The 12,852-nt window shown below is 33.5% G+C and overlaps 1 protein-coding gene across 2 annotated transcripts; it reads right to left on the reverse strand.

The window, feature by feature from the left end:
* Positions 1 to 3,029: 3,029 nt before the first annotated feature.
* LOC132311309 (protein NRT1/ PTR FAMILY 7.1-like) lies at positions 3,030 to 6,277 on the reverse strand. 2 transcript variants are annotated; one of them, XM_059809188.1, is made up of 6 exons: positions 6,170 to 6,277; positions 5,744 to 5,797; positions 5,314 to 5,461; positions 4,990 to 5,207; positions 4,331 to 4,890; positions 3,030 to 4,210 (listed from the first exon to the last, which is right to left on the reverse strand). In XM_059809188.1, the coding sequence occupies exons 2-6, from the start codon at positions 5,783 to 5,785 to the stop codon at positions 3,349 to 3,351; spliced, it is 1,830 nt and encodes a 609-aa protein (XP_059665171.1). In that variant the 5' UTR covers positions 5,786 to 5,797; positions 6,170 to 6,277; the 3' UTR covers positions 3,030 to 3,348. The 2 variants fall into 2 exon arrangements, with proteins under 2 accessions (XP_059665171.1, XP_059665170.1); XM_059809187.1 differs by having other exon boundaries at positions 6,100 to 6,277.
* Positions 6,278 to 12,852: the final 6,575 nt, after the last annotated feature.

Genomic DNA, 12,852 nt, shown 5'->3' on the forward strand with positions numbered 1-12,852 from the left:
AACTTGTTTGATGTACTAATTAATTAACTATAAAGGAATTAATTTAAAACAAGGAAACTAAAACTGTTCACCCCTCTATTTTTTTTTTTTTTTTTTATTATGATAATTTATTTATTTATACCTTGCAAAGAACTCTTAACCTGTTTTCTACCGTGAAGATTTGAATCTAGGAAAATGCCACTAGACTCCCCTCCTGATATAATTTCATAATCACTTTCTGTTGGGTTTGTGGCTCAAAATTTGTGTACAGAAAATTAATTTCCTTTTTTGTTTTGGAAGGCTCAAATTTGTGGAGGAAATTGAATCCCATTATGTTTCTATTTTAGAGTTGTGATCATTAGGATAACTCCTTGTATGCAAGTTGAGGAATACTTATCTAACAAGGAAATGGGTTTGAAGACTCTATAAATAAAGATGGGTGAGAGAGAGAGAGAAGAGAGAAAAGATGTCATGGGTTTAAGGGTGAATGTTATGAGGAGATGGGAAAATATATATAATTCCCGAGTGTATACATGTAGCTTCAAAAGAGATGATGAGTAAGTGAGTGGGGTTTTGACTTATATATTCTCTTCCTTGATTCATAATAATGAAATTTCTCTCTCCCATGGACGTAATCTTAGAGTTGGGCGAACCATGTAAAATATTATATTGTGCGTGGATGTGTGTGATTGTTATCTCCATATATGCTTGTGTTGATGTAATGTGATGATGCTTTTATTGTGTGTGATGTAGGAGGGATTTAACTCTCAACAACAGCTGACCATTGAGTGGGTTGGAGGGAGTTAATTTTTCCTAACAAATGGTACCAGGACAGGTTATGGGTCAAAGCCTATGATTGGTCCTGAAGATCAGAACATAAAATTGGTGTGAAGTTTGTCAGAGTAGAGGATAATCGTGAGGTGCTATGGAGATTCAATTAGAGTTGATGATGACATGAAATAAGATAGATGGTGTGAAGACACAAGCCCATGAGGAACAAGGCTTGGAACAAGCTGGAGCTTTCTCGTTTTCAAGATAGGGCAAAGGTGATAAAGGTGAAGCACACGAGGAATAAGTTTTGGGGACAAGCCATGGAAAGTGGTAGTTCTCAAGATGGGGCAAAGGTATGAAGAATGAAAGGGTTTGCTCTAAGCCCGATAAAGACCAAAGGGGAATATGAAGAGTGAAGAGAAGAAGTTTGTTGCCTTGAGCTAGAAAAGTAATTGATACGGATGAGTTTGAATATTAATGGATTGTCATGCGTGAGTAATTAAACACCAATGGGGATGATTGATAAAGTTTGGTTTGAGGTGGATCAATCTTTATTCGAGGTGAAGAGATCTTTAATCGAGGTGGAGTTATGAAGGAACCCTTGAAGACAAAATTTGAGCCAAGGTGAAGATTGTTGGGTTTGTGGCTCAAAATTCATGTGCAGAAAATTAGTTTCCTTTTTCGTTTTGGAAGGTTCAAATTTGTGGAGGAAATTGTATCCCATTATGTTTCTATTTTAGAATTGTGATCATTATGGTAATTTTTTATACGTAAGTTGAGGAATACTTGTTCAATAAGGAATTGAGTTTGAAGACTCTATAAATAAAGATATGTGAGAGAGAGGTTTAGAGAGAAAAAATGTAAAGGGTTTAAGGGTGAATGTTGTGAGGAGAGGTGAGAGTATATGTAATTCCTGAGGTATACATGTAGCTTCAAAAGATATGATGAGTGAGTGAGTGTGGTTTTAACATGTGGTTGTAGTCTCTTCCTTGATTCATAATAGTGAAATCTCTCTCTCCCATGTACGTAACCCTAGAGTTGGGTGAACCATGTTAAAGATTGTGTTGTGCATAAATGTGTGTGATTGTTATCTCCATATATGCTTGTGCTGATATGATGTGATGATGCTTCTGTTGTGTGTGATGTAGGAAGCACCGTTGAGTGGGTTGGAGGGAGTTAATTATTCCCAACACATTATGCAATACATCAGTCTTCAAACTAAACCTAAATATTAATGATTTTGTTTATCATAGAGGTTAAAAAAAAAAAACTTAGGAGGGCCTCCCATCTACATCCTAATATATAGGTCTTCAAATGCAACAACCAGCTTTCAATATATAACTCTATTTTAACCTAAGAAGTATAGACATTTCTATGAAGGAGCCGTACCCGTGTCAGACACCAACACTCCTCGGATACTCCTCGAATACGTGTCAGACACTTCATATATATGTCCATAAATAAAAATTAATTTTATTATTTCCGATACTTTGCCGACACTTCTAAAACACTTTGCTGACACTTTTCGGACACTTCATCACACTTCTCGGACATTTCTAACATAAGTCTATTCACTAATCTTGCAAAATAATATGAATACTATCATGACAAAATAGTGAAATACTAGTATATATCATATAAAAATTATTTCAATAATGACATAATTTCATTTTCTAATTCATTTTAGAACAACTCTTTATAGAAATTATAAATGAATTAAAGTTTTATAATACTATTACTGAATAGATGCATACAAATAAAAATTTATATGACGTATTCGTATCGTGTCCATATCCCATGTCCGTACTACGTATAGTTTAACCCAAATGTAAATAAATATATGTATCATTAATTGTATCCGTATCCCATATCCGTGCTTACATATAGTTAGCCAAATGTAACTAAATATTTGTGTCATTCTTGATCTTATCCCGTGGATCTGCGGTGATGGGGTTTTCTGACTAGAAACCTCAAAACACAATTATTGAATATACAATTAGTGAATAACTATATATATATATATATATATATATATATATATATATAATGTCACTCAGTATTATAATATATGAGTAATGTAACAATACTGAATCATTTTTTTTATTTGCTACTCCAATACTCAGAGTTGAATAAAGTAGAAGTAAAAAATCGCAGTCTCCTGACCTGCCAAGACTTTAGCACATATATTACTCCAATCATGCATGAAACACAACAATAGTGGAAAAAAGGTAAAGTAGAAGTAAAAAATCAAATAGAATCGAACCTAGAAGTTGAGAACGAAAGCTAAAAAGTCACATGAATGTTATTTATTCCATAACAGTCTAAACAAAAGCCATATAAAAAAAAAGAAGAAAAGAAAAACAATTAAATCTTTTTGAATCTGCTAACCAGATCAAATTCTACCAACCATAGATATCAAGGAATTCTTGACATCACAGAAAATGAATCATTATCCTAGAAATTTTAGGAGTTGAAGGAAATTGTATGCCTTTCAACAAACACAGAAAATTCATGTTGCAATGAGATTTGAGTTCACTCTCCAAATGAAATCCTAAAACTGCATAATTTTGTTGAATGTCAAAGGCACATACAGTGTTGTTAGACTCTACTGATAACAACTTCTTCTTCTTGCCCTTCCTTCTGATACTGTTTTTCGCTTTGCTCCACGTTGATGCACTTGTACCACTTAGCACAGAACACATAAACCACAAGATCAGCTGCTGTTAGTGCCGCGATCAGGAAGTAAAACCTGTCCATGTGACCATTATTTAGGTTCTCTGGGATCCAACCTGGGCTGTTTCCTTTCGCTGTGATCCTCATCACCATGTTAACAAGCATGCTACTGACATAATTGCCAAGAGAAATTGATGCCATACATAGTGAGCTTCCAAAGCTCTTTATCCCATCCGGGGCTTGCCCATTGAAGAACTCCAGTTGACCAACGTACATGAAAACCTCGGAAGCCCCAACAAGAACATATTGTGGGATTTGCCAAAACACGCTTAAAGAGCTGTAGTGCATATTGGGGGTGACCTTTTTGAGCCTTTCAATCTCAGTGAGACCGGCTGCAACCATGGCTAGCATTCCTATGATAAGACCGACACCCATTCTTTGGAGCTCAGTTAAGCCTTTAGGGTTTCCACTTAACTTGTTTGCTAGTGGAACCAGGATTTGCCGGTATATGCCAGTGCAAAGAAGAACACTGCAGATGTCAAACGCAGACATGCTCGCGGCTGGAAGGTGGAACTTCCCTATGTTGCAGTCCATAACTGCACCTTGCTCAACAAAGAGTGAAGCCATTTGAGTGAAAACAACCGAGTATATGATGGTGCAGAGCCAAATGGGCAGCATTCTTATAATACATTTGGCTTCTTCAACTTGAGTCACAGTGCAAACCCTCCATGGGTTTTGGGGGCCAAGTTTGTCTTCCTCTGTCATTATTGCAGCCTTGTCTAAACACCTAAACATATCCAAGGAACATAAAAATTGTAATCAATAAACTTTTCAATTTAACTTAATTAATAAGATTATGTCATTGAAATATTTAATGTAGTAATTAATAGAGAATTTGAATACTCACTCAAACTCATTGCTGTGATGAATCTTCCTACTCCCTTTGATTGCAGACTCTGAGCCATCCACCTCATACAAGTCATTCCCCTGGGCCAGAGTCACATTCCATTTCCGAGATGCAGCAACGAACACTTGAGCAACGCGAGGTAAAGGATTGCCACAAGGTTGAACATATCCATAACCACGTGATCCCATCAAAAATAACAATAGGGCTAAAATAGCAGACCCTGTAGACACCCAAAATCCCAGTGTCCATTTACCATTGTCCTCGTAATAGACCAAAATGGTATTTGAGAATAGGGACCCAACGTTGAGTGCAAAATAGAAATAGCAGAAGAAAGCCTCTCTGGAACTCTTGTCATTAAGGCTGGCCTCACCGAATTGGTCTGCTCCAAAGGTGGCTACGGTGGGTTGGTGCCCCCCATACCCAAAGGCCACTAAGTACATAGCCAAGTAAAATATGGCTATTCCAATTGAAGAAGAGGGCCAGCACAGTTGTTCACCATCACCACAACCCTCAGGTTTGATCAAGAAAAGCCAGGAGACGAGTGATAACAGCGTCAAACCCTGATCAGAAGCACACAAAATTGCTCATCAATTCTAGGTTGATCACATGAAAATAACTAAATAAAATGCCTGCAAATTATGTATGCTACTCGTGTTTACCAGCACAAAAACCACTTGAAACACCGCACAGGTCAAGTAACGGCCCCAGTAAGAATCACTGAGGAACGCTCCTATTAACGAACACAAATAAACAGTTCCAGTCCACTTGCTGACGTTATTGGCAGACTCGGCATTGTCTTGACCAATAACTCGGTTCAAGAACAAGACCAAGTTCACCCCAACACCAAAGAAAGCAAGGGTTGCAAGGGCTTGATTAACTGCACCACATAATACAGAAGAAGAATGTTAGAATTACATGTATGTGTAGAGTGTGTGTGTGTGTGTTTAACTCTAAAGGATTAATATGAGTGATTTGATAAGTACCTAGCAAGAGAATTGCTGAAGTCCAGCCTCCTGTGTTTTTCCTCTTAATGCAGCCTCCTAGAAGACAATTGGTTGGCTTCTTTTCATTCTTATTATTCTTTGTATCAACAGCTTTTGATTCTATGAGGCTACTATTTTCTTCTCTAGCCTGTTCGAAATTTTTTTTTTTTAAAAAAAGAAAGAATTACAATTAGTGGACAAAAAAAGACACACACACACACACACACTCCTACAAAGACACAATGGTACAAGTCAATAGAGAGCAAAGTGATCAGTCTTTTTCGCTGCGAAATATTTGTGGAATCAGCCAAACACCAACTCTAACAACCATTTCAAAATTTTGGCCCTATTGATCCATGACTTTTTTCTTTTTTCTTTTTTTTTTTTTTGTTGAAATAAATAATTAATAGTTTTGGCAACATTAATTTACCACTGGCTCTTTGGTGACATCAAGGGAGTCCATTGCAGACATTCGATGATTTCTCTGCAAATTAGCCATCAAATAATAATAAGCAAGTGAGCATAATAAATTTCACAAAATATATAATTAAAAAAAAAAGAAAAAGAAAAAAAGAGAAAGATTATACTATATATGTTAATCAAGCAAATTTAATGATTTAAACCTTTTTATCTACCGGTGTAAAAACTATATTAAGCTAAAGGGAAACTAGATTTAATAATTGATGCCATGATTATGATTAGTGGAAAATCCGAAAAGAAAAAAAAGGAAGGGAAAAAGCCAAGCAATAATTAAATTTAATAAAAAAAAAGGACAAGAATACTCACAAACACAAATAAACAAGTGAGGATATGGGATGAGATATAAAAAGAAAAAAAAAAGGTGAGATATATATACTTGTAATCCAATTCTCAGAACAAAATGAAGTAATGCCCAGAAGAGATTCTATAGACTATTGAGGCAAAAGAAAGCGGCAAAGTAGTGGTGAAAGAAAGTTGGCAAATAAGGAGAAGATGGAGAAGAATGGTATGGAGTAGATGAATTTATAGGACAACAAATGGAGAGACATGGATAGAGAAAGTAGGCCAGTGGCCGGTCATTTTCTGTATTCTTTTTACTGTAGAAACAACAACTTGTATGACAAATTATGAAAATATATGTGGAGGAAAGTAAGATTAGGATTTCTTAGAAGAGTCTACGCCACAAATTCTGTCATGAATCGCATGGAATGTCTCTGTAAGTGGGATTTATACCTCGTGAAAAGGATATATCATCCCATTCTTCACAAATTCTTTTTTCAGGGCTTTTTCGTTCACGACTAGTGAATATAATTACGTCACTAACCATAAGGAACAGATTGATATAAACATACAAGACAATGACATTTTTAGGTACAAACAAACAACAGACTCAATGATTTTCCTAAAAACATATATTAGTAAGGTGGTGCAATATATTTTGCTCCATTTGTTCTAAAACAAGTCGAAAAGAATCCTTTTATCTCAATCAATCTATGGTACAACTAGTAAGGATTGTGAACACTGCAATTCTTCTTAATTATCGGACTTTAATTTTCATAGTATAGTATTTTTGCATTAATATTTAGGTGATTTTATACTATAAGACTCTGTAATGACATATTTTTAGGCTTCTGCTACATGTTAGTAAGGATTGTAAACACTGCAATTCTTCTTAATTATCGGACTTTAATTTTCATAGTATAGTATTTTTGCATTAATATTTAGGTGATTTTATACCATAAGACTCTGTAATGACATATTTTTAGGCTTCTGCTACATGTTACTGCAAATCAAGTTATATATATATATATATATATATATATATTTATCAAAAGAAAAAGTAGTTTGTTGTAACAACTTGAATCAGAGTTCTCATGTGTCACATACTTTTAAGAGCATATGACATTTATAGGACTAACAAATAAAAGGTGTTTGTTGAAACACTAAATATAGGAACTAAACATCCCATCTATGATTTCTAATTTGATTAGAAGTTATACCCTCACACGACAAGTTATGATGCAAGTCTGGTTTAAAGACAAATTAATAGACAGTTAAACTTTGTATCGGTATAGTTGGGAGTTGATTTTTCTTTCATGTGTTAGGTATATGAGTTGAAGTTTAAAAGATATTTTCAGCGCTTGAGAGTTGCTATATTGTATGAGATTTTAAGTATATTAAGAGTTTTTTTTTTTTTTTTTTTTTTTGTCTCCAGTTTAGATTATAAATTTAAAACAAAACAATTTTGTTTATCTTTGAATCGTGAATGCTACAAATTAATAATCCAAATGAAAACATACATCAGTGTCACATGCATTTTTTTTTTAGTTCACAGTTAATTTAAAGTATACAAAATGACAGTCTATTTGGTTCATTAATGCCTTAAAATATTTTTTAAAGAGTTGAAGAGAATTATTTGAAATATAATCAATAAACTAAATAAATTTTGAAGTAATTTTATGTGTTGAGAACTGAACAAATTAAACACTGAAAACCTTTTGAAAAATATATGATCTTTAAACAAAAAAACAATTCACAACGTAATTCATGAGCACATCCATCTTAACTTCAATACATTAATTATGAAGTTGTATATGCATCACAAACTAAATTGCTAAATCTAGCTAATAGATAAAAAAGATAAAAATGTTTGAACAGTGCAGTGCATGCTACAAACAATCCAATTGAAATTATCATTGTCACATGCATTTTTTTGAGTTCACAGTTAATTCGATGTTCAAAAAAAAAAATTAACTGTCTATTTGATTCATTTCCTTAAAACAATTTTCAGTAATTCTGAAATTACAAAGTACCTTTTAAAGAGTTGAAAAGAATTATTTGAAATGAAATCAACTAAATGAATTTTGAAACAATTTCTTGTTTTGATATTTTCTAAGAAAAGAATATTATTTAGAGAACTAAACAAAAAAAGGTCCCAAGGCACTCTAGTCTAGTGACACAAAATATATGCTCTTTAAACAAAGAACAATTCACAAGTTAATTAATTAATTAAATTATAAACATGTATATGCATCAGAAACTAAATTGCTAAAAACAAAATGTTGCATAGCATAGATCTTCATGTATATATTTCAGAAAAAATATTGCATGCATAACATACCTTTCAAAATATATATATATATATATATATATATATATATATATATATATATATAGATTGCATTAATAAACGTATCTTCTAGGGTTTACCTTTTGCAGAACTTGGTGACCGAGAAAAGCACCGGCTCCGGATTAGTGCCCGACTCCGGTGATGGCGAGGAACGTGTATCCGGAAGAACAAGAGGGGACGTGGGCCCGAAAATGATCAGTCGACTAGCGGGAAAACAAGAAAAGCCTATTGTCATTTATGGTGAAGAAGAAGATTGTGATGTTTAGGGTAACAACTCCACTATGAACTGTTATACTCTAGGGTTTAGCGAATGCTTCAATATTCATAATTTGTTTTCTCATGGCAAGTGAAACATAACACTGTAGAACTAGAGAGAGAGAGAGAGGACCATGCAAATAAGTGTATGTGCTAATGTAACAAAGACTGTGAATGTGTGTATATATATATATATAGATAGGAAGAGTGTTAATTAACAAGTTAGTGTAACAAACTCCTTATAAAGCTCCATTTTTTTCTCTCTCTCAGTGTAACAAAATTGTTAAACCACTTTGACTCTGGTTGCTTTTGACCTTTTCTTGGCTAAGGACTCTCTATCATCCCTATCACACTGTATTGCTTAGCTATTAATATTAATTAGAGCACAAATCCAAGCATTGACATTTTCACGTTCAACCCTACTAAAATCCAGCACTAATTAAACTTTTAAGATAATTTAATTACACATATAAATACACATATATATGTGTGTGTATTTATATGTGTAATTAAATAAAAGTATTGTCTTTTATTATATCACATTTGGAATTTTGAAATCTAAATTTGAGATAAATTTGCGAGATTAATCAAATTCTGAACTCTTATCAATTACGTTTATCATGAGACACTTGAAACATAAGAAACAATGACCAGTGTCACAAAGGTACGTACCTTGTTAAAATTTTATAAATGCAAAAATTAAATCCAAATACTTCAAATAAAAAACCATGATATATCTCACTATATTCTGGTGTTGGAAACAATTTTTTGTTTCAATATTACATAAATATGTATTTTACCCAAAAAAAAAAAAAAATACTTATTGAAATATATACACACTTCTATTATTCCCTTTAATCAGGCCTTGCACGTCCTTATCACATTTCTATTACTATTCTTTTTCTTCCCTAAATCAGGCCCCGTTTGTTCGGGCCCTGATTTGATAAGGACGTGCGAAGCTTGATTAAAAGGAATAATAGAAGTGTGATAAGGACTTATCCATATTACCTTGTGGTGAGAATGACTTATCAAATCATATATGAGCGTCCTTTATTGAGTGGACTTATAAGCAAATGAGCGTCTCACACCCTCATTTAATGCCTTCTGAATTATTCGTAGTGGGGAAAAAAAATCTTTGTCACGGCACTTATTCGCATAATAAATTTGTTCTATTGTTTAATACAATATTATATAAAGTGTTTTTATTGTTCAACAAATTTTAGGACAAATCCTAAAAAAATATACCTCAATTATCGGCATAAAATTCTCCTAAAATTTCAAAATTTTTGTTCTAAATTCTCATATATATATTATTCCAAAAATATCTAGATAGCCCCTTACTATTTGATGATGGCTGTAATTAGTGACGGAAATTTGACATTATTGGATTTGAAATTTCTATAATACCCTTCTTTAATGATCAAAGTGACCTTGGATAATTTTTAGATATCTGAATTAATGTAACTAATGTAATTGAGTTATCCATATTTTCTATAATGGATAGTTTTTAGAGATCTCTCCCTTCGGTTTTTTTTTTTTAAGTGTTCTTTTGTCCTTTTACAATCAATGTTTTTTAGTGACCTTGGATAATTTTTAGATATCTGAATTAATGTTAATGACTAATATAATTAAGTTATCGACATTTTCTATAATGGATAATTTTTAGATCTCTCTGCCTAACAATTTAATCTTTTCAGTCAAATGGCAAACACCGCCGCTACACTAACTTTCATTAAGTATACATATATGACTTTGTTGGGGGGTTTATAACTTTATTTCAGACTGCAATAGAAACAAAATATAGAGCAAATAATATAATATTTTATTAATTTGGATAGATGGGGTACAATCCTCTGTAATAATATTCAAAGAATAAAATAAGGTTCTTTGATTCGATCTCTTTTTTTGTTAGTTGGATCTAAGAGCTGCATAAGTTTGATCTTGAATCACTGTGGAATTTGGATGAAGAACGGCACGTCTTTGTCTGTGCTTGTTGTTGATCACCGTGGAATTTGATAAAGAACGGTACGACACAATTTAATATACTTGGTGTTCTTCGCTTTTGGGTTTGGATGTTGGGGATGAGAGTTTCTGTATTTTTCACTGAAATTGGACTTTGAATTTTTGGATTTTTGAGTCTGAATTTCTGGACTTTGAATTTTGAATTTGTGTCTGATTTTCTGGACTTCTGGATTTCTAAGTCTCTGTATTTATGGACTCTGAATTTATCCATTCCTTCTTCCTTCATGCCTCTATTTATAGACTTCTTGGATTAATAGGATAATGACACGTATCATCTCCTGATAAGAATAAAATAATAACTGAGCCAGACCGGTTATATTATGATAATTATCCTTAAAAATAATTATTCCAAATATATTTTATTAGGAATAATTATCTGTTTATTTAACCATCTAGGCTGGGCTAATTAAATAATTTAAGTGGACCAAGTTTGGCCCAATTAACTAACTTAATTAAACATTAGGTCCATATTTAATGGGTCCATTTGTCAAAACCAAAACCCACTAAAATTTTAGTGTCTACAAATTGCCCTCACTTTGAGTCTCAAGTTTGACAGGACTTGTCTTCTTTTTCAAATGGGACTTGAAGTATCCAACTTCCCTTATTTTTATTTTTATTTTTATTTTTATTTTTTTTAATCCAACTTTGGATGGTAAAATTTCCTCTTTTGCTTTTCTATCCAACTTTGGATAGAAATTTTACTTTCCTATTTGAACTGAATTATACAAAATCCTAATACAAATAGGAGGTATTTTGTTGCCTATATATACCCCCAATATTATAGGGTTTGACATCAATTCCAATATTCTCTAAAGAATTGTCAGATTACAACCTCTGAATACTGTGTTGGATTGCGGCTTCTACTCAAACAATTAACCATTATGATTTCTCTCCTCTTTTTTTTCATGACTTTTTTTTTCCCCCCTTTTTTTTTCCCTCTCCCCCTTTTTTTTTTTTTTTTTCTTTCCTTTTTTTTTTTTTTCTCTCTTCCCCCCCCCCCTTTTTTTTTTTTTTTTCTCTCTCTCTTTTTTTTTTTTTTTTTTTTTTTTCTTTCCTTTTTTTTTCACGTTTTTTTCTCACTTTTTTTTTTCCCGATTTTTTTTGCTCTTTTTTTTTTTTTTTTTTTTTTTTTTTTTTTTTTTTTCCATTCCTTTTTTTTTCACGAATTTTTTTTTTTCCTTTTTTTTTCTCTTTTTTTTTTTCACGAATTTTTTTTCTTTTGTTTTTTTTTTTTCTTTTATTTTTTCAAGCATTTTTTTCCTCTCACGCACTTTTCTTTCCACCCCCCCCCCCTTTTTTTTCTCTCTCTCTCTTTCACGCAACTACTTTTTTCCTTCCCTTTTTTTTTTTTTTTAAGTTGGTGCTAGTCAACCATGGTATTTTTCAAGAGTTTCAAACCCCATACTATCACCGTTTTAGAGCGAGAACAGACTCTAAGAGGTCATGCCACCAGCACAGACAGTATCGTTAGTAGCCACGAATCGACTCGAAGAGCAACGAGATATGTAGACGCAGGGAGGCTTTACCAACAGCTTAGACAACATTATCAACACCCGTTGCCAGAGCGTTTTCATCAACCATGGATCATCCAGCAGCCATTGATAGAGCAAAAATAAACTCTGAGAGGTTATGCCACCAGCACAAGCAATGTCGTTAGCAGCCATGAATCAGCCTAGAGAGCAACGACAGATGTAGATGGAGAGAGGTTTTACCACTAGCTCAGACAACGTTGTCAACACCTGCCGTCAAAGCGTCTTCATCAGCCATGGATCATCCAGAAGCCATTGATAGAGTAAGACCAGACCCCGAGAGGTCATGCCACCAGCACAGGCAGTGTCATCAAAAGCCATGAATCAACCCAGAGAGCAATGACAGATGTAGATGGAGAGAAGTTTTATCACTAGCTCAGACAACGTTGTCAACACCTGCCGCCAGAGCATCTTTATCGGCCATGGATCATCCAGCAGCCATTGATAGAGCGAGACCAGATTCCGAGAGGTCATGCAACCAACACAGATAGTGTCGTCAGCAGCCATGAATCAATCCAGAGAGCAACGACAGATACAGTCTTCATTAGCCACAGATCAGACATCAACCATTCAGAGAGTAAGAACAAACTCTAAGAGGTCATACCACCAACATTGTTAGCCATC

The sequence above is a fragment of the Cornus florida genome, unplaced genomic scaffold, assembly GCF_030987335.1.
Source record: "Cornus florida cultivar Cherokee Brave unplaced genomic scaffold, ASM3098733v1 CherokeeBrave_3.0.0_Hap2_Chr06, whole genome shotgun sequence".
Lineage (NCBI taxonomy): Eukaryota > Viridiplantae > Streptophyta > Magnoliopsida > Cornales > Cornaceae > Cornus > Cornus florida.

What these genes read in the sequence shown, in the direction of transcription:
- LOC132311309 (XM_059809188.1), bottom strand. Translation starts at nt 5,785, where the DNA reads ATGTCTGCAATGGACTCCCTTGATGTCACCAAAGAGCCAGTG. An exon ending in ATGTCACCAAAGAGCCAGTG is followed by an intron (nt 5,462 to 5,743) that starts GTAAATTAATGT and finishes AATTTCGAACAG; the next exon opens with GCTAGAGAAGAAAATAGTAG. An exon ending in CATCACAGCAATGAGTTTGA is followed by an intron (nt 4,211 to 4,330) that starts GTGAGTATTCAA and finishes GGATATGTTTAG; the next exon opens with GTGTTTAGACAAGGCTGCAA.